General features: G+C 37.3%; 1 protein-coding gene across 1 annotated transcript in view; it reads right to left on the minus strand.

Moving 5' to 3' along the window:
• The window catches only part of LOC127839791 (uncharacterized), a 173,090-nt gene that overhangs the window by 96,726 nt on the left and 52,544 nt on the right, over window positions 1-23,820 (minus strand). The window contains 3 exon segments of the mRNA XM_052368178.1: window positions 2,195-2,290; window positions 15,154-15,330; window positions 20,892-20,997. Coding sequence (XP_052224138.1) covers window positions 2,195-2,290; window positions 15,154-15,330; window positions 20,892-20,997 — 379 coding nt within the window.

The following is a 23,820-nucleotide window of genomic DNA, read 5'->3' on the forward strand; positions in this document are numbered from 1 at the left end:
AAATTAGTGTATTTAATTTTTATGTGATCTTTAAAGATGGTTATAGATTTTGAAATAAGCAATTTAAATTCATAAAAAATATATAGGAAAAGAAGGCAAATCCATCCCAAAATAAAATATACATGTAACATATCTTTATATAACTTTGACATGTTTGTATTAACAATACATGATGTTCTATTTACAAGAATAGTACAAATTTCATATTATACAAGGTTTCTGTTAGAAAATGAAGAGAACTTAAATTATAACTTGCAAGAGAAACTCCTGACAACATGTATTAACAAGAGCAACGCATAACTGGTGCCACGCTCGGCTGCGAAAGCTTGTAAGATTATTTTTTTTAGAGGTCACAGTGACCTTGACCTTTGACCTAGTGACCCAAAATGGGCATGGCGTGTAGAACTCATCAAGGTGCATCTACATATGAAGTTTCAAAGTTGTAGGTGGAATCACTTTGATTTTAGAGGCAATGTAAAGGTTTTTGTTAAAGTTTTATATTGAAGGTCACAGTGACCTTGACCTTTGAGTTGTGACCCAAAAATGGGTGTGGCATGTAGAACTCATCAAGGTGCAACTACATATGAAGTTTCAAAGTTGTAGGTGGAAGCACTTTGATTTTAGAGCCTATGTTAAAGTTTGATATTAGAGGTCACAGTGACCTTGACCTTTGACCTAGTGACCCAAAAATGGGTGTGGCATGTAGAACTCATCAAGGTGCATCTACATATGAAGTTTCAAAGTTGTAGGTGGAAGCACTTTGATTTTAGAGCCAATGTTAAGGTTTTAGAACGACGCCTACGGCGGACGTCAGACGAGCTGGCTATGACAATAGCTCGGGTTTTCTCCGAAAACATCCTTGCTAAAAATTACAATTACCATAAGTGGCAAAAAAAAACTTTATACAAAGACAAAAACTTCCATTTAACAGAAGCTAGAGAAGTATAGCAATAAATGAAAAGAAATCCAAGCACCAAAAGAGAAAAAGAAAAGAATTCCAACCACCAGCATTGCCAGTTACCATAGTAATCCAATTACAATCATGGACATATTACAAAGCAATCTGGACTAAAGCTTGGTGGCAGTTACTTTAATAGATACTACAGCACTGTTAATCAGACAGTGTTAACCATAGCAATCTGATAAAAGTCAGGGAAAAATAACTGTGGGAAATTAACTAAAGCTAGGAGGCAGTTAAAATATTACTGTGACTAAAGTCATGCACAAGTTACCATGGCAACCTTTCTTAAATTAGGCATAAGCTATGATAGCCATGCCACTCAAAACAAGGCAAAAGTTATTATAGGGTTCTGACTAAAGTCAGGCAACAGTTACCATAGCCATATGACTCACACCATGACTGGCAAAAAGTTACCATAGGCATGTGACATAAGACAGACAATGGTACCCATATCAATTTGACTAAAATCAGGCAGTATCCATAGCCATATTACTCAGATCTGGACATTCACCCTTAGCCAGACAACAGTTACACTAGCCATGTGACCTCTGCAGTAAAGCCAGGCAATAGTAACCAAAGTCATGTGACTACCATGGTATAGCCAGGCAATAATTTCCATAGTTACCATAGAAATGTGACTGACACTCACAGGTAAACAAAAGCCAGGCAAAAGTTACCTTAGCCATGTGACTACTGCAGTAAAGCTAGGCAATAGTAACAAAAGCCATGTGACTACTGCAGTAAAGCTAGGCAACAGTAACAAAAGCCATGTGACTACTGCAGTAAAGCTAGGCAACAGTAACAAAAGCCATGTGACTACTGCAGTAAAGCTAGGCAACAGTAACAAAAGCCATGTGACTACTGCAGTAAAGCTAGGCAACAGTAACAAAAGCAATGTGACTACTGCAGTAAAGCTAGGCAACAGTAACAAAAGCCATGTGACTACTGTGGTAAAGCTAGGCAATAGTAACAAAAGCCATGTGACTACTGCAGTAAAGCTAGGCAACAGTAACAAAAGCCATGTGACTACTGCAGTAAAGCTAGGCAACAGTAACAAAAGCCATGTGACTACTGTGGTAAAGCCAGGCATTAGTTACCATAGCAATGTGACTCACATGTTAAAGCCAGGCAATAGTAACCATAGCAATGTGACTTCTGCAGTAAAGCAACATAATAGTAACAATAGCAATTTAATGTAAGCCAGGCAACAAATACCATAGCATATTGACTTACATAAGTTCTTTTTCTAGGTCCCCAAGTCTAGTGTTCAACTCTTGAGGAGTCCATTCACCTCTCTCTATTGCAGAGTCACTTGATGCAGATCGTGAACTACGCGAAGGGAAACATTACATTAATAAACATACTTAGAAAGTTATAAAGATTTATGGCAGGTTTTGGCAAACTGAGGTATGTTTCTCAGTTGCATTGATTAGATGGTGCCTATGAAGTGATAAGGGGTTGTTAAGTTTGATCCCCTATCTCAAGATTTTCTCCTAAAGCATCAAGTACTGATTCTTCAAGCAAAAATTAATGAACTACACAATGGAAGATTTAATTAATTAATGTTTTTATTTTTTATTTTTAGAAATATTGCAATAATAAGTTCTGGTTATGAAATGTAGGTTATTATAAAAGCAGTCAAAACAATGTTTTCAAATAAAATTCATTTTAGTTATTAAATACTTACCTGCTATCTGATGCTTCTCCTTTCCAAGGGTAATTAACTCATCCGGAATTTTAACTGGGAATCTGCCACCTCAATACCGTAATACAGGCCAGGTTAAACATAGTGCAACGCAACCTAGGCAAAAATCGGTAACCAACCCTCAATATTCTTTCAATATATATACAAAAATATTATCCTAATAGCAGGGTGGGAGGTGGGACTTACCGATAGCAGGTAAGTATTTAATAATTAAAATGAATTTTATTTAAAAAATTTGTTTTCATGTCATAAATACTGACCTGCTATCTCATGCTGATTTTGCAGCTGCAGTGGGAAGGTTTATATATATTTTCCCATCACAGTAGAACCCATAACAGGGTTATCAGCTAATGAAAGCAAAACCTTAAACAAGGGTAATCAAGTAATCTTCGTTTAAATGGTATTAATTATGACTTCTCGGACAAAGTAATATGTCTAAGTCGTAAAGAAGACACTACCGTTAGTGAAACCACAACAAGCCCAAACAAATACAAATTGTATTGTTGGCACTTCAGAAAACGAAGATAAAAAGATGAAAAGGTGGTCAGATTCCTCCAGAAAACAGCTTAGTGCATGTCAAAAAGTGGGGTGTGATTAATATATGCCCACAAAACAAACAGAGCTCTTAATTCATGCAGTCAGATCCTAAAAAGGAATGAATCCTCAGATAGAGATAAGAGTAACTTTCCTAAGTCTAGGTCTTACCCAGAGAAATAGAAGCCGCAGACACATCTCCCATCTTTTTAGGGAAATGAAGAGTGTCTTTTGAGAATCTCGAATGGACTTCCGACTAACACTGCTAAGATAGAACTTCAAAGCCCCGATTGCCCATAGAAGTTTATCCTCATCTTCATGACTACCAGTTTAAGAAAAACTTGGAAACTTGAAGGTTTTTAGAAGTCATATAGAGGACTTGATATTAAGCAAGGAATCCTGGCTGAAAACAACAAAGTGAAGACGACATAAGATCCAACTGGAATTGGTCGTATCAACAGAAAAAGCATGAATTTCACTTCTCCGTATGGTAAAAGCCATAATAAGAAGGAAAACCGTCTTAAAATTATATTGGAACTGTTAATAAGCCTGATGAAAAGGTTCATAGGAAGCTCATTAAGCATCCCAATACATGTAACGCAAGCCAAAACTTCTTAAGAAGGTAAAGGAACGAAAAACATAGTGTTGACGTTCCATAGCTTGGATCACTTCCAAAATAGGTTACGAATACCCAGTCAAAAAAGAATTTCCGTAGAACCTTTATACAGTTCTGATGGAATTATCCTTGCACAAGTAACAAGGATTGAAACTCTTACAGAAAAACGTTCTTCTGTAGAGATAACTAAATAATGGCCAGACATGTAGTGGCACATGTTTGGATCAGTAAAAATATGTCTCTCTGAGATATGATATTTGACCTGTGAAGAAGTTTCCTGAAAATAATTGTACAGGTGACTTAAAAGGTCCTAGAACCATAATCTCATGATTCATTAAGTAGATTGCATGAAATTATGGCAAAAAAACTCAGTTATTTAAAAAACTCACCAAGAAGGCAAGATATTTCAGTTTATTTCAAGTGGACGAATGTATAACAATCGCACACCCTGCTGGATCGATTTCTGTGAACTGCATTATTGACGTAGTTCAGCATACCAGTATATACTGCGATCTACGATTGCATAACGCTCATTACTAGCGTTAGATGATAAACAACGTTCTTCGATATACTATGCATACATTTTTTTACACCATTGAAAAATCACTGCCGAGCATGCGCAATTACATTTATTTGAACCCAACGGAAAAATAATTCGACAGAAAGAACTGCAAGACAAAACGTCCAACAGGGCGTTGAGACGATCTGGTATGATTAAGACGATAGAGAAAATTACATGTTCTTGCAAAGAACGATATAAGTTCCTGATTTCCAGATACAAGGAGTGATAATATGATCACCCGCGTGTCTGTAGTGTCTGTAAGTAAACCACGACCGATGTGTGTTAGTTGAAACCATCACAAAGGAATCGTGAAAATGTGTTGTAAATGAAAAACAGCTAAAAAGAATTTTCACTTATCAAGATGTAGATGTGCAGGTGATATTCATTAGGATTCCACATAATTGAGAAAATCAAGATACGTTGTTCATATGATCGTCCCTAACCTTCCCTGCTCAAATCTGTATAAGATGTAAGGAAGGTTGTGGTAGAATAAACTATATTCTTGCCAAGATAATCTTCTAGTCTAGACATCACTGAATAGTGGTAAACAATGACAAAAAGATGGAAATCTGTGTCATTGAATAATCCCAAGATTAATACAATTAACTTAAAAATAAAGCTGAAACGGACGTAAGAAAAGACATCTCAGCAGAAACACCGGTGACCGGACGGGTAAATACCTACCGGTGGCCGGAACCATAAGTCAAGGATGGGTGGGGAAAGAAATCACGGCAAGCCGAACTTTCCCACTCCCAACACACTTGAAAATTGGTAGAATAGGAAAGTGTTTAACACTTATAAGTTTATGACCTATCTACAGTATAAAGCCTCTTTCTTGAACCAATAAAAGGCCCCTTTAAAATCCTGGAGAATACAGGTGGTGAAGTCATCGATTTGCGAAGTACGGAAGTATGATTGACAGTAATACCTCCTGAATTGGAGGTGTGATGGCAGAAAAAGGTGAAAACTCTAGAGTAACCTTAAGGGGGTCCACCCTTGCCAGTAGAATGCTTGGAAGTCTTCAGTTCTGACTTGATTAATCCATTTACTTCAAGACTCCTAACTGGGACGAATTCCGAAAGGAATACGACCAGTTATAGGAAGACGGCCTGTTATGGCCAGAAGTGTAATAGAAGAAGAACTTTAAGCTGAGGTCCCTCCAGATCCTAGCATCTAAGATCTGATTTCAATAGCTCCAAGCCATCTACAAGACTGTAGCCGCCATGCGGTCAATCTGATGTATCAGAACTCTTGTTGATTCCAGTAGCATGAAAATATGCAGTCGTAGGAGCAATAGAAAAGCAGAAGTCGATACGAAATGTCTTGCTAATCCTGCTAGCATCACTTATGTGTCCCAACTGTTCCGTGACACTGACTGCAAAGTCTGTAGCCGACAGGTAAAGGCGGTTCAAACAATTCATCATTTGGGTCTCGAACATAAATTTATAGAGGTAAAATAGTAATGTTCGACCTCAATGCTAGACTCCGTGCCCGCTTCAGCCGATCTATCTGCAGGACCAGTAGTCTGCATGTAGCCAGTTGAGATAGAAGTAGAAATAACAGATATAGGTATTTCATAATCTAGTATTAGTAGGTCATAACCAGCACCAGAATAGATAGCTGGTCTGGAAAATCAACCATAGACCAAGTCAGCGGAGATGATTTGGTAACCAATGGTCCCCAGAAGAACATCAGTGTTGAAAAACACAAAATGTCATGTAGATTGTTGAATCCATTAAATATAGTATTCAATACAATCATAGCCAGGGGTATACAACTACATGGTTCAAACAGAAATCTCAAACCTAAATTCAAGCACTTTTCCAGGACTTTTCAAGGCCATATTTTCATTTTCAAGGCCGAGAACCGTTTGTTAGTTTCCTTAAAAATATGCATTTTCAAGCAAGTTTAACACAGTAAATATCATTTATTTGCTTAAACAAATTAAACTTATTCCACAATAACTCATACATGTTATTTCTAGTTATTACATACATGTTATCCATCCTTAACTCAATGAGTCTCACATACACTTTGTCAACCATGGCTGTTCTGGATTATCAGCAGTTCCGATTAATTTGTTTTTAATTTTCCATAATGCCCCAATAAAAACAAACTGATTAAGTGTCTAAGGTAAACATAAGGTAAAGGAATAAATTAACAAAGTTTTAGCAAGAAATCTTTTGTAAATAGCTTTAATACAGGTTGGAAAAATGCAGCAAAAAGTTAACCGGAACTGATTGAATGAGTTATGTTTTGAAATGTGCATATGGATATAGAAGGCTTAATTATTTTAAAATAAATTTGCTGATTGAAAACAAATGCTATGGCAATGTTTTGAAATACTAATTCTTTAAGTTGAATGATTTTTAATTATTTTCCGAAAGGTGAACTTTAATTGGCTATTTTCGACAAAAAACTGCATATGCCGTCTGGCCTAACCTGTTATCATACAAAATAAATGTTATCCTTTATTTTTACATCTTCTCACATTGACACAAAATCCAGAAAGAATTATTGTGGTCAAAAGAATAAACGTTTTTACAAGTTGATTCTAAACTGGTTGAATGGCTGTATGTATTTACTTTTTAAAGTTATTACAAGCAAACACATTCACATTGCTTCTCAATTTCATGTTTTTCTTTGTGGGTTTCCCCTTTCTCGTGGCTTTTCAAAGCGCTTTCCCCCATCCCCAGACATCAATGGTCTTCATACAGACCTGACAATGTGCTTTTCGCTTTTTTATTCGTTTTCTGTACCTAGTAATATTCAGTTAACCACCCTGGTTTGAAACGACACTTCCCCCATCGCTGTGTTTTCACTCGAGAAAATTGATCACAATGGAGAACCTCTGACGTAGTACATATAATCTATGATGTGGACACATAACATTTCGTACTCAATAGTGTACGAAACTTATATTTCGTACTCAATTTTTTGTGCGAAGGAATTTATGATAAATTTTCGTAATATTTCTCTTAAGAACGATTTAAGTTAATAATTAAAGCGATGATGTAATTTTGAAATTTTGAGCAGAAACAAGATGTGTTTGTACAACACAATGTCCCCCTATATGACGTTTGACCTTGTAGGATGACCTTGACCTTGACCCTTCACCACTCAAAATGTGCAGCTCCTTGAGATACACACGCATTTCAAATATAAAACTGCTAGCTTCAATATTGCAGAAGTGACATTACATGAGCAATTTTGACCCATATATTTGACCTTGAAGGATGACCTTGACCTTGACCTCTCACCACTCAAAATGTGCAGCTCTATGAGATACACATGCATGCCAAATATCAAGTTGCTATCTTCAATATTGCAAAAGTATTCATAAAATAAGCGATTTGGGCCACATATATTTGACCTCTAACCTTGAAGGATGACCTTGACCTTGACCTTTCACCACTCAAAATGTGCAGCTCCATGAGATACACATGCATGCCAAATATGAAGTTGCTATCTTCAATATTGCAAAAGTATTCATAAAATAAGCGATTTGGGCCACATTTATTTGACCTCTGACCTTGAAGGATGACCTTGACCTTTCACCACTCAAAATGTGCAGCTTCATGAGATACATGCATGCCAAATATGAAGTTGCTATCTTCAACATAGCAAAAGTTATTGCAAAATGTTAAAGTTGGCACAAACCATAGTGGGGGACATAAAAATAAACATTTTCAAGGCTTTTTTACATGAAATAAGCACTTTTCAAGCACTTTTTCAAGGCCAACCTTTGTTCAATGGCTTTTCAAGCCTAGGACTCGTTTTCAAGCACTTTTCAAGCCCTGTGCGAATCCTGCTACTAGATAATGTAGACGATACCCGTGATACTATAAAATTGACCGATGAAAACACAGTGGAATACTGGTGATTGGTAACTGGTGACCGAACCAGACCGGTCAATGACCGGTAACTGTAGCCAGGTGAACGGACCAGTCATAATTTGACCGGTGATGTTACCCGTTAAAGACCGAAAAATGGTGGAATCCATATGGTCTGATATCAATGTCAAGCACTTCTCGGAAAAGAAAATCGTGCCAAAAATCTTATCTGATGGCGATAAGAAATCACTAAAGCAGACAACGAAGATTCATTCGATGACCAAGAAGAGGAGGAAGAATAGTCTGATGAGGATAACGAAGAAGAGGAGGAAAAATAATCCGCTGATGATGAACGACTACTCATTCTGACTGGTAACCAGTGATCGGTGATATGACCGGTGAATGGTGACCGATGTCCGCAGATCGGACCGGATCAATATAATATAACTGCGTCAGAATGGAAATATCTGGTGCAGAAGAATGAACATCCACGAAGTCATCTGATAATGTTAACCGGAAAACAACGGTAGATTATCAGTATTAATAGGCATAAAGTGTCCTTGTAGTCGTAGTGGAGAAATGAACACCTAATCCTGAAGCCTGAAAGTGAAACAAACTAGTGTTCGTACACAAATACAGCTCAGTGACTGCAACTTGTGTGGATGCCATAAGAAAAACCATCACACGTGGAATGGAGACATGATATTCCTAAAGGAATAAAATGGAGAACGTCGATTTGACCAGTAGGTTCATTAACACCTACGTGAGAAGTGGCATCATCCCATATAACTGCGATGCCGAAATATTGTTCGGCTACGCTGGAAATATTGTCTCCTACAATATTGTCTCAGTGAGCGTTGACGTGATCGATTACAAGCGTATCAACGCCGAGAACTGCTCAATGAAGGAGAGGTATATTTGATAACTATCCTGTTGTGCTCAATGAAGGAGAGGCGTGTCCGATGTCTATCCTGTTGTGCTCAATGAAGTCCGATGGTGTCTACAAGAAGGTTTACGACGTCCTGGTTTCCTGCGATGTCGAGATCTGGATTGGCTGCGCTTTCGAGATGTGGATTGGCTGCGATGAGACCGAGATCTTCTAGAATACTGTCTCTGTGAGTGACAATGTGATTGCTTACAAGAGCCGCGACTATGAGAACTGCTCAACGAAGATGAGCGTGTCCGATGTCTACTTCTTGATGAAGACGATGCATTCAACGACGAATAGGAGGAATGACCGAGTTCTTCTTCTTGACCCGTGACTGGTGTTATCGGTGGCAGGCCTTACTGATGACTGTTGACCGGTGACCCGGATCGGTGACCGGACCGGTGATCAATGACTGAACCGGTGACTGGACAGGACTGGTGACCGGACCGGTGACATGACTGGACCGGTGACCGGTCGGTCATATTATGACCGAACCGGCCGGTCATATCATGAACGGACCGGTTAGACGTCGATCAATGCAGAGCCAAAGGTCCGTGATCAACGTCCCTGGTGACATACCGGTCATATCATGACCAGTGTTGTCACCGGATAATGACCGTATGGCGGATGCCAAATGGTCTGGCATTGGTTGATGTCCTTGACCAATGCCATCGGGCAAAGACCGAACCGGCTGGTCATATCATGACCGGACCGGTGACCGAACCGGCCGGTCAGACGTCGATCAATGCAGAGCCAAAGGTCCGTGATCAACGTCCCTGGTGACATACCGGTCATATCATGACCAGTGTTGTCACCGGATAATGACCGTATGGCGGATGCCAAATGGTCTGGCATTGGTTGATGTCCTTGACCAATGCCATCGGGCAAAGACCGGCTGACGGGTTTCGCCATATGGTCTGATGTTAACCGACTGTCTAAGAGACTTAGCATAGTACGGTCGCCATCGTGCCTGAAACCCGGTGACTGATGCTGCAACTTGTCAACAATGGTCTGCGAAGTCACCGGGTATTTATCCACTCTTGTTTCTGCGACCATCATGTAGTCGAATATATGAAAAACAAGAGCAAAACATATTCAATCATAAACTGGTCACAGACCAGATTATCATACAGCACATAAAATCATTATTTGATCATAATGAAAATTATAATAATACTGCCGTAGATCATAAATTAAACAAAAGTTTAATTCAAAACAGATGAAAAATAAAATGACGATCAATTAGATTGTCATACGGAACATTAAAATCATTATTGCACACAATGGCGAATGATAAACAATCTGTCAATAGAAGAACACGCTTTACACGATCTCGTAACACATAAGAAGAACATGCTTTGCACGTTCTAGCAATGTATTAGAAGAGCACGTTTTGCACGTGGTCGTTCGCGCCTGAAAACACCCAGCATGGTAGAAATAAACCATTGTTTGATAAAAACAAGCATGGTTTTACCTTTACAAATTAAACAAAATCCATTTAATCCACATTAATTAATCCAAATTAGAAATAAAAAGATAAAAAACACAATTTATCTATTCAAAACCCCAATCAACCAAGTGAAATAAATAAAAAAACAATTTTCAATTCAGAGCCATAAAAGACACGTATACACCTGGTCGATCCGGAAAGTATATTGAGGGTTGGTTACCAATTTTGGCCAAGGTTGCATTGCACTTTGTTTAACCTGGCCTGTATTACGGTATCGAGATGGCGGATTCATAGTTAAAATTCCGGATGAGTTAATTCCCCTTGGAAAGGAGAAGCATGAGATAGCAGGTCAGTATTTATGTCATTAAAACTCATAACAACCATAATATTTCAATGAGCTATTCTAAACAATAAAAAAGCAACATAACTGCCAACCTGATCTAACTGTCATGAACAAGGGGTTCGTGAAATGTTTAAAAAAAAATATTTATATTTTTTTCGTGAAATGTTTGCTGGCAAATTTAAATGCAAAAAATTGGCCATAAACATGATCTGTCATGTGTTGTTCATAGTCATGAACTCATTGTCCATGAACTCAAAAATATATATTCTGTTAAAGAACAAATAAACTTCTTTTTGCACTGGAAAGAACTAAATGGTTTAGACTTGTAAAATGTTAATACACTGCAAACTTCATCTTAAGCTACAATAACAAACAATCTATTATTTATAAGGCAATCATAAAACTTGAACTCCTGTAAAAGTAATATCAACATACTATTTAACATAATACATTTAATACCTAAGCGATGATATCACATTGCCACAGACGAACACACTAGCAACAACATAAAAAGTTCTGGAGTCATAAACAATCATTAATACAATTACACTGACCTTAAAGCATAAAAATCTCCTTTTTTGCCAAACATTACTATGTGAATACCATGACACTCCCCATACGGAACTCTCTCTTAATCCGTACAAGCTGTGTCAACATGCTCTGTACATTCCCTTTTGAGTCATATGTCACAGTGATAGAATATAATGATGGTCATACAAATGTGCATTATATAAGTAATCAGAAAACTCCGTTTGGGCGGTGCTCTGTGACAAGGTGGTTTAATGTATGTGCGTAAAGTGTCATCCTGCGCAGACTGCACAGCTAATCTCAGACAACACTTTAGGCAAATGCATCAAACCCTCTTTTCGACTGCACAGCTAATCTCAGACAACACTTTAGGCAAATGCATTTAACCCCCTTTTCGACTGCACAGCTAATCTCAGACAACACTTTAGGCAAATGCATCAAACCCTCTTTTCGACTGCACAGCTAATCTCAGACAACACTTTAGGCAAATGCATCAAACCCTCTTTTCGACTGCACAGCTAATCTCGGACAATACTTTAGGCAAATGCATCAAACCCCCTTTTCGACTGCACAGCTAATCTCGGACAACGCTTTAGGCAAATGCATCAAACCCCCTTTTCGACTGCACAGCTAATCTCGGACAACACTTTAGGCAAATGTATTAAACCCCCTTTTCGACTGCACAGCTAATCTCGGACAACACTTTAGGCAAATGCATTAAACCCCCTTTTCGACTGCACAGCTAATCTCGGACAACACTTTAGGCAAATGCATTAAACCCCCTTTTCAGAGTGCGGCTAATTTATATTTGCAGCTTCCTTAAATTTTTAAATATGACATCAGAGAACAACAAAACAACATGCTGGATGATCAGGGCCAACCCTTTAAGCCTAGACTCAATATTCTTTTAGAACAGACTTTAAACGAAACAATACCAAACTAGAGCTTTGTCACAGACGTGACGATTACCCCCACATGCCGCATTGACACAGAATATTTTCATGTTGTCTTCACAAAAAAACAGCTGAAACCATGCTCAATGTTTAAAATGCACTAAGTGACCCCGTGACCTAGTTTTTGACCCAGCATGGCCCATGTTTGAACTTGACCTACACATCATCTAGATAAAGCTTCTGACCAAGTGTGGTGAAGATCGGATTAAATCTACTTTAATTAGAGAGCGGACACCATGCTGAATGTGTAAAACATACTAAGTGACCCCATGACCTAGTTTTTTATCTGGCATGGCCCATGTTCGAACTTGGCCTTAAGATCATATAGATTAAACGTCTGACCAAGTTTGGTGAAGACCAAATGAAAACTACTTAAATTAGAGAGTGGACACTATGCTGAATGTTTAAAACACACTAAGTGACCCAATTACCTAGTTTTTGACCTGCCAAGACCCATGTTCAAACTTGGCGTAGACAGCATACAGATACAATTTCTGACCAAGTTTGGTGAAGCTCAGATGAAAACTACTTGAATTAGAGAGCGGACACCATGCTCAATGTTTAAAACGCACTTAGTGACCCTGTGACCTAGTTTTTGACCCGGCATGACTCATATTCAACTTGAGCTAGACATCATCTGACCAAGTTTGGTGGAGATCAGATGAAAACAACTTGAATTAGAGAGTGGACACTTAATGCGGACCGACAGACAACCGACAGACAGACAGACACGCTCACTCCTATATACTCCCTAAACTTTGTTTGTGGGGGAATAAAAAGCATAATGTGTCGTCCCTCATTAGACTGTGCAGTCTGCATAGGCAAATCTGAGAAAATACTTGAGGCACATGCATTGAGCCCAGTTTTCCCAGAAAGAGGACCATATTCTTAACTATATGACTGAGGTTGACAATAAACAATTTGTTGACTTGGTGTCAATGACTGTAAAATATTTGATTTCACAATTGTAGAATTTCCAGGCTACACCCTTTGGGAATTGAAATATTACCATGGAAATCAATAAATCTGTTTGGTGTAAGGTTCTTTACTAAAGATTTTACACCAGTGTATTTTATTTGCATGTTTATAATTTAAGTTTTTCTTCTTAGTTTTATGACATAATGTCAGTCCACATCACCGTCTTTAGGTAAGAACACATTGTTGAGGGAGTGTTCTTTGAGTTCTTCCAGACGGCTATGAAACAGCTGCCATTGAAAACTCGATCAAAAGTCAAATGTTGCTTTGTAAAAGAATTTTGTAATGCCTAATAGCCTTTCAGAAAAATCGTTTGTCTTCCAACTAGTGCAGCATTTCCTCAGACAGTTACAATTATAGTTTTTATATCAAATGACATTTTTATGTCAAAACAGGAACATTTTAATGGTTCTTTCATGTCACAAATGAAATCTTTTGATAAATTGATCAGGGTCTTGAATAAATTGAATAAATGATTCTTAGACAATTAACTAAGAAATATTCTTAGTACTGTAATGTGCTATAATTAACGGTACTTGAAAGTTTAGCCTAGCAGGACACATAATTATTGTGCATGTTATATAATACAATCCTTAAAAAAGGATCAATAAAACACATTTAGCAATAATAATTGTCCGCATAATTTGGAGATATGGTTTACACTCTCCATACTCTTATAATAATTATTATTTGAACCTACAAAAGGCTTTTTGTTGTTTTTATTGACAGAAGGCCTGTAACATCTTGTGCTTCTAAGATGTGATGTATTGAATGGAAAACAGCTTGCAAAGTTTCTCATAACTGAGCAGGACACAGCAAACATATTGGGCACTACAAAAACATAACAGATTGTTATCCCATCCTATCATGGTGAAAGCGATTAACTTTATCAGCTATCAAACTTTGGGTCATATTTTTATATTATTCATAGGTAACATTAATTTATTGCACAATCTGTATTTAGCATTGGCATTTGAGAAAATCTAGAACCATATACTTAATATAACTATTGTGTTCATGATATTGCGATTCAGAATTTTGTAAATAATGTTGCGAATTTCTCAGTGTGTGTTTTGTACCATTCTGGGAATGGGTCCTGGTCCCTTTTGATTGGGAAAAAAGCGTATTTTTTACTAAAATTGGGAAATAAATGTTGTTGATTTTATGCTTACAAATACTTTAAAATTGATAATAAAAGTGATTTCAATATTATATTTTCTAAGGTTCAAATTATTGAGCTTGTTTAGGAGAAAATTGACATGTTAAGACTTATTAAAAATTTTTGGAAACTTTCAATTGGGAATTTTTAAGGTCCCCTTTTGGAAAAATATATACTTTTAGAAGGATGGGAGAGTTCACAAGGCTTAAATGGGTTAAGCTTTAGATTTCTACAACTCCCATCATGCCTTGAATGCATTTAACCATGTCTCTCTAGGAATAGATTTACCTGATTCAGACCATTATTACATGTAATTATTTTGACCCTTTTTTGTGACTATGATATTTTGCCTAGCTTAACACAGAATTTGTGCAAGTCATGCTGGCTCAAACTTAGTGAACATTGAAGTATATCAAGTCCCTGCCCAATGTACAAACAATAAGATGATGATCCGTCCAATTATTATTTTACCCTTTAAGGTTTTAATCATTTGTTTTCTATTTTCTTTCTCATGTGTTACTATCAAAAATAAATTAATGACACTTTATTTTACAAATGCACTGATTTTCATAACAAACTGATCATTCTTCCATGAGACATGCTCACCTGTAACTATGACGCTCATTGGACCCTGTGCTTCCCTGTATCCTGGTCATGTGACTATTCATGTGACTGTTTGGGATCATGTGACCCAGGACAGCATGTTGCAGTTTCCTCCAGCGTGGACTGATAGGAGGAACTCGCGAGGGAAACACAAGCAACTCCCTGCTGAACACATCATCACTGGAAGGAAAAGAGTAAGATTGTCATGGTCACTGGAAGTAAAAGGGTAAGATTGTCATCAGCACTTGAAGTAAAAGGGTAAGATTGTCATGGTCATTGGAAGGAAAAGGGTAATGTTGTCATCAGCACCGGAAGTAAAAGGGTAAGAATGTCATGGTCACTGGAAGTAAAAAGGTAAGATTGACATCAGCACTTGAAGTAAAAGGGTAAGATTGTCATGGTCACTGGAAGGAATAGGGTAAGATTGTCATCAGCACTGGAAGTAAAAGGGTAAGATTAAGTGTCATCAGCACCGGAAGTAAAAGGGTAAGATTGTCATCAGCACTGGAAGTAAAAGGGCAAGATTGTCATCAGCACTGGAAGAAAAAGGGTAAGATTGTCTTCATCATTTGTAGGAAAAGGATAAGATTGTCAGGGTCACTGAAAGAAAAAGGGTAAGATTGTCATGGTCACTGGAAGGAAAAGGGTAATATTGTCATCAGCACCGGAAGTAAAAGGGTAAGATTGTCAGGGTCACTTGAAGTAAAAGGGTAAGATTGTCATCAGCACTGGAAGTAAAAGGGTAAGATTGTCAAGGTCACTGGAAGGAAAAGGGTAAGATTGTCATCAGCACTGTAAGTAAAAGGGTAAGATTGTCATCAGCACTGGAAGTTAAAGGGTAAGATTGTCATCATCACTTGAAGGAAAAGGGTAAGATTGTCAGGGTCACTGGAAGTAAAAGGGTAAGATTGTCATGGTCACTAAAAGTAAGATTGTAATGGTCACTGGAAGTAAAAGGGTAAGATTGTCATCACTTGAAGGAAAAGGGTAAGATTGTAATTAGCACTGGAAGTAAAAGGGTAAAATTGTCATCAGCACTGGAAGTAAAAGGGTAAGATTGTCATGGTCATTGGAAGTAAAGGGTAAGATTGTCAGGGTCACTGGAAGGAAAATGGTTAAATTGTCATCAGCACTGGGAGTAAAAGGGTAAGATTGTCATCAGCATTGGAAGTAAAAGGGTAAGATTATAATTGTCATTAGCACTGGAAGTAAAAGGGTAAGATTGTCATTAGCACTGGAAGTAAAAGGGTAAGATTGTCATTAGCACTGGAAGTAAAAGGGTAAGATTGTCATTAGCACTGGAAGTAAAAGGGTAAGATTGTCATCAGCACCAGAAGTAAAAGGGTAAGATTTTCATCAGCACTGGAAGAAAAAGGGAAAGATTGTCATCAGCTGTGGAAGTAAAAGGTTACGGTCGTCATCATCACTGGAAGGGAAAGGGTAAGATTGTCATCAAAAAGATCATGATCGTAATACCATAAAACTAATTGAAAATTGGCTTTGTTTATTCAAACACTCGTTATCAGTCATTCATTCCCATTAATCGGCTTTTCATAGCATTGTACTAGTTGATTGGCATGCAATAAATAGGGCCAGTTACTATCATTACAATGGAATTGCTTACAGGCATGTTATGAAAGAGGCCCACCTCTTGCACATTACCCCCCTCTTCCCAATTTACTGCTTAAAAGTATAAGAAACAAATTGGAAAATGACTGATGCAAATTCTTTATTTTTCAAAATCAGAAATCTCCAAGTTCACAATTCCATGTAAAAGTCTTTTTTTTACAACCTACACGATTTTATGCTGACAAAACTAAATGGTTTTAAAGTATATAGGAGTTGTTACATCCATTGCAAACAGGAACAATAGCAGCTGAATACCTAGGAGCTGTTACATCCATACAAAATATAAAACACAGCAGCAGAATATACAGAAGTTGTTACATCTATAGAAATCAAAACAATAGCAGCTGAATATCTGGAAACTGTAATATCAGTAGAATTAAGGAGAACAGGAACTATAGCAGCTAAATAAACTAGAGCTTTGTCACAGACGTGACGAATAACCCAACATGCCGCATTGACACAGAATATTTTGCATGTTGTCTTCACCTAAAACAGCTGACACCATGCTCAATGTTTAAAACGCACTAATTGACCCCATGACCCAGTTTTTGATCCGGCATGGCCCATGTTAAAACTTTACCTACACATCATCTAGATAAAACTTCTGACCAAGTGTGGTTAAGCTCAGTTGAAAACTTCTTGAAATAGAGAGCGGACACCATGCTGAATGTTTAAAATGCACTAACTGAACACGTGACCTAGTTTTTGATCCGGCATGACCCATATTTGAACTTGACCTAGACATCATTTAGATACAACATCTGACCAAGTTTGGTGAAGATCGGATGAAAACAACTTGAATTAGAGAGCAGACACTAAATAGGGACCGACACACAGACAGACCGAACGACCGACCCACCCACCGACGACAGACAAGCTCACTCCTATATACCCCCCTAAACTTCGTTTGTGGGGGTGTAAAGAGAGCTATTACATCCATAGAAAACGGGAACAATAGCAGCTGAAAATATGGGAGCTGTTACATCCATACAAAATGGGAACAGTAGCAGTTTAATATCTGGAAACTGTAATATATGTAGAATTAAGGAGAACAGAAACTAAAGCAGCTAAATATATGAGAGCTGTTACATCCATATAAAAAGGAACGAAGGAAAAGGAAGCAGCTGAATACATGGAGCTGTAAAATCCATAGAAAATGGGGAAAAACACTTTGATGTATACTATTTTAGTAAAGCTGCCAATTTTTTTTAAATATGGTCTTTACTTTAATAAGACTGCCAAAAGTGTATACCTATGGTCTTTACTTTAGTAGAGCTGACAAAACATCATCACCTTTTGGTCTATTTGTTAGTAGAATTGCCAAAATTGTCACCTTATGGTCTATACTTAACTTAGGCTGCCAAAACTTGTAACAGTTTGACCAATACATAAGTAGGGACAACAATTTGTGAAATGTCTGACCTAAAGCTAAGCCTTTTTGAAAAATTCATGAACATAAAAGGGTTCCATAACTTAGTGCAAGAAAACCTCAAGTGTCCTCATTTCCACAAAATCTTGAACCATTTCTACACTAATTTTCACAAAGGACTTTTGTCTAGCCTAATGTCTGTCAAGACATCATATCCAATATTGGTTCATTGAGGACAAGACACAGATTACGTGGATATGTCAATTCAGCCAGAGAAATCCTGACAAATATTGCAGGGGAGATGGTTGGTCATTAATGGTCATGGTAAAAGACGCATTGAATGGGCACCATTATATCATGACAATGGTGTAAGACAATGGTGTCAAACATTGATAAATTTAAGCAATGGAACTTAACCGCGACATCTCCACTATTGCGACTGTTGTATTCCTTCATTTACTTACTCTTTTGTAATTAGCTATCTATTCAAGTATTCCATTGTTTTGCATTTGTAAAGCTTTGGTTGCATGAATAAAATGTTTAGTCCTTGCTATAAAAGCAACATGGGATTAAAAACCTCTCTATTAAGAATATTGTCATTAAATGAAAGTTACAAATGCATTAAGTGTCTATCTAGGTTGATAAGATTGTAAATTATACCCCCTACACTTTGTTGCACAAAATTAGATACATGAATCAATATTTAAGGATTTATTCGGGGCATCATTATACAACAATATTGTTGAGAGGTATGGATATTAATTAAAGATCAATTTTGCAGAGGAAAGCATAATTAAACATTATTGCAGGGGGGGGGGGAATAATAAATACATCAATATTGCAGGAGGTGGGCATAATTATATTACAATATTACAGGGTACATATTTAAACTTCAATATTGCAGAGGGCAGCATTATACTGAAATATTTTGGGGGGGGGGGGAGTTTACTTCAATATTGAAAAGGATCAGGGGGGGGGGGCATCAGTTTACTTCAATATTGTAGGGGGCAGAACATGAGTATACACCAATTTTGAACTGGGGGAGCGGTTATCATCATAGATCAATATTGCCGGTAGGTATAATTATTATTCAATATTGCTGGGAAGGGCATTATTATACATCAATCATGCAAAGGGACTACAATTATACATCAATATTGCACAGAGGAATAATTACACATGGATACAGGTCAATGTAAACCACTCATATAACCAGTCACTGTCTACATAAACCACTCATGTGAAAGTACTAATCAGTCACTGTCTATATAAACCACTCATGTAAAAGCACTAACCAGTCACTGTCTACATAAACCACTCATGTGAAAGCATTAACCAGTCACTGTCTACATAAACCACTCATGTGAAAGCACTAACCAGACACTGTCTACATAAACCACTCATGTGAAAGCACTAACAAGTCACTGTCTACATAAACTACTCATATGAAAGCACTAACCAGTCACTGTCTACATAAACCACTCATGTGAAAGCACTAACCAGTCACTGTCTACATAAACCACTCATGTGAAAGCCCTAACCAGTCACTGTCTACATAAACCACTCATGTGAAAGCACTAACCAGTCATTGTCTACATAAACCACAAATGTGAAAGTACTATCCAGTCACTGTATACATAAACCACTAATGTGAAAGCACTTACCAGTCACTGTCTACATAAACCACTCATGTGAAAGCACTAACCAGTCACTGTCTATATAAACCACTCATGTGAAAGCACTAACCAGTCACTGTCTACATAAACCACTCATGTGAAAGCACTAACCAGGCACTGTCTACATAAACCACTCATGTGAAAGCATTAACCAGTCACTGTCTACATAAACCACTCATGTGAAAGCACTAACCAGACACTGTCTACATAAACCACTCATGTGAAAGCACTAACAAGTCACTGTCTACATAAACTACTCATATGAAAGCACTAACCAGTCACTGTCTACATAAACCACTCATGTGAAAGCACTAACCAGTCACTGTCTACATAAACCACTCATGTGAAAGCCCTAACCAGTCACTGTCTACATAAACCACTCATGTGAAAGCACTAACCAGTCATTGTCTACATAAACCACAAATGTGAAAGTACTATCCAGTCACTGTATACATAAACCACTAATGTGAAAGCACTTACCAGTCACTGTCTACATAAACCACTCATGTGAAAGCACTAACCAGTCACTGTCTATATAAACCACTCATGTGAAAGCACTAACCAGTCACTGTCTACATAAACCACTCATGTGAAAGCACTAACCAGGCACTGTCTACATAAACCACTCATATGAAAGCACTAACCAGTCACTGTCTACATAAACCACTCATGTGAAAGTACTAACCAGGCACTGTCTGCATAAACCACTCATGTGAAAGTACTAACCAGTCACTGTCTACATAAACCACTCATGTGAAAGTACTTACCAGTCACTTTCAACATAAACCACTGACTCATGTGAAATTACTAATCAGACACTGTCTACATAAACCACTCATGTGAAAGTACTAACCAGTCACTGTCATAAAAAACCAATTATGTGAAAGCACTAACCAGTCACTGTCTACATAAACCACTCATGTGAAAGCACTAACCAGTCACTGTCTGCATAAACCACTCTTGTGAAAGCACTAACCAGCCACTGTCTACATAAACCACTCATGTGAAAGTACTAACCGTACTAACCAGTCACTGTCTACATAAACCACTCATGTGAAAGTACTAACCAGTCACTGTCAAATGAAAGCATTGTCTGGGAGTTGGACAGTTTGCGGCTCATAAATGGCTGGCGGGCATTCACATTCAATGGGAAACTTTTGGACATCTCTAGGCCTGAAAAACAAATGAGAACATTAATAAAACCCCTACAAAAATATTCATGTTCAGCTACACATGCCTGGGTATGGGGAATGTTACTAAATTGAAGTGTTGTCACATGACTGTGCTTGGGGAACAGTCAGCATTTGTTTACATTAGTTGAAATGATGTTGACAGTGTTGCTGAAATTATTTATCTTGTAATGATGCTGGTGAAATTGCTAATACTGTTGAAGTTGTTCTTCAACTTGGAAGAGGTCGTTTATTGGTGAAAAGGAAACAGAAAAGTAGCTTTTGATCCTACAGTTTTTTGCGGAGACTTTATAGCTAATTTTTGTGTGATAATTATAACGTCATCATCATGTTGAGGCAAATGTTGGATTTGATGTTTTAAACTAGTATTAAGGTCTACTACTTGCTCATTTTGTACTTTTTTACCCATGTTGTTTTATTGCTGAAGGGACTTCTCCGGGTATATTGTTTATTATTTATTCCTCTTATAAATGAGCTTGATTGTGTTTTTATTGAAAGTGTTCATTTAATGATGTAGTTAGGGAATTAAAAACATCTAAGAATATATCATGTCACCACAAGATGATCATGTCAATATTGAATCGATGACTTAAATTAAGTGAAAAACAAGAAAGTGTTTGAATTTCATATTTGCTGGGTGAATAAAAAGTGCTTAATAAATTTACACAACATATATATATTCTTTATTTTGACAATTCCTGCAAATTATATCATAATCAATATAATAATTGTATACAATCAGAACATACATTTCTTACAACTCCAAATCTTAAACAAGAGGGCCAAGATGGCCCTAGTTCGCTCACCTGAGAGGAGTCAGTTCATTCAATCTTGACCAAACTTCAAACTTGACCTTGATATTGTCCAGACAAACATCCTGGTCAAGTTTCATCATTATTGAACCAAAACTCTGGCATATGGAGTGATTTTGTTTTTGTAAGATTTGACCTGGTGACCTATATTTTGAGTTGACCCCCCTTACCAAACATCAAACTTTGCTTACAAAAATAAATATTATGACCAAGATTCATAAGATCTGAAACAAAATTGTGACCTCTAGAGTGTTTACAAGGATTTTGTATACTATAATGAAAATTTGGACAATCTAAAGGCAATAATGATGGCATTAATTATGTGATATATATAAAACCAATCTTTTCACCAAGTTTCATGATGATTGGGCAAAAAATGTGACTTTTAGAGTGTTCACAAGCTTTTTTTATAATACATAATATAAATATGAGAAAACTGCCCCCGGCAGCCATGTTATTCAACTGACTGGAACCATTTTCAAACTCAACTCTCATAACAAGGAAACAAATGTTCTGACCAAATTTCATGAAAATTGGGCCAAAAATGTGACTTCTAGAGTGTTCACATGTTTTCACTATATACATATCGAGAAAAATGCCCCGCCCACTGGCGGCCATGTTTTTTCACCGATCGGGACCATTTTAAAACTTGTCCAAGATATCAATAAAACCAATGTTTTAAACACTTTCATGATGATTGGGCAAAAATTGTGACTTCTAGAGTGTTTACAAGGTTTCTCTATAGCCAAATAAGGAAAACTGCCCCCCCCCCACCCCTTGCAGCAATGTTATTCAACTGACTGGAACCATTTTTGAACTCAACTCTCATATCAAGGAAACAAATGTTTTGACCATATATCATGAAAATTGGGCCAAAAAATGTGACTTTTAGAGTGTTCACATGTTTTCACTATATACATATAGAGAAAAATGCCCCGTCCACTGGCGGCCATGTTTTTTCACCGATCTGGACCATTTTTTGAACTTGTCAGAGATATCAATAAAACCAATGTTTTGACCACCTTTCATGATGATTGGGCAAAAATTGTGACTTCTAGAGTGTTTACAAGGTTCCTCCATAGCCAAATAAGGAAAACTGCCCCGCCCACTGGCAGCCATGTTTTTCAACGGACCGGAACCACTTTTGAACTCAATTAACATATCATTAAGATAAACATTTTGACAAAGTTACATGAAGATTGGGCATGAAATGTGACTTCTACAGTGTTTACAAGTTTTTTTTCTTTTTTTTTGATCTAGTGACCTAGTTCTGACCCGGCACAACCCAGTTTCGAACTCTACCGAGATTTCATTAGGACAAAGCTGTTGACCAAGTTTCATGAAGATCGGACAATAAATGAGGCCTCTAGATTTTACGAACAAATGTGGACGACGGACAAAGACCGGTCACAAAAGCTCACCTGCGCAATCAGGTGAGCTAAAAATCAAATGCAGAATTCTGGAATGTCTATTGATTCTGTTTTAATATTGCTTCAAAATGTCCTTTAGTTTTAAAGTGTTTGATTTAAAATGGCCATCATCAAAATGTCCCTTACTTAAGTGTTTGGTTTTGAACATCTATTTTGAAAATGTCAATTATTGAAGTCTGAGCTTTTTAAACAACTATCTTCAAAGTAACTAAGTTAAGTTTTTGGTTTGAAAAAAAAAACATCATTTAAAATCATTTAACAGGAGGATCTGGAGGTCCTAGGTTGCTCACCTTAGAAACGTTGAGCCTGTTATGTGTAGATTTGGTGGAGTTCATGTTTCAACTCTATCAATGGTTTTTTACTCTGTATAACACAGACTTAATATGGTCTGAGGCAGTATTAGAAGACAAGTTTTACTATAAACATTGTTTTAGGTAACACTGAGAACAGGGCCAATTTGACCTCTTAGGTGAAGGACCATCATACAATGATGCATACTGATTACCAAACCTCTCAACCTTGCAGTTTGAGAAAAAAATGATTGTTTTTTATATATGAATTACT

This window comes from Dreissena polymorpha, chromosome 7 (assembly GCF_020536995.1).
Source record: "Dreissena polymorpha isolate Duluth1 chromosome 7, UMN_Dpol_1.0, whole genome shotgun sequence".
NCBI lineage: Eukaryota > Metazoa > Mollusca > Bivalvia > Myida > Dreissenidae > Dreissena > Dreissena polymorpha.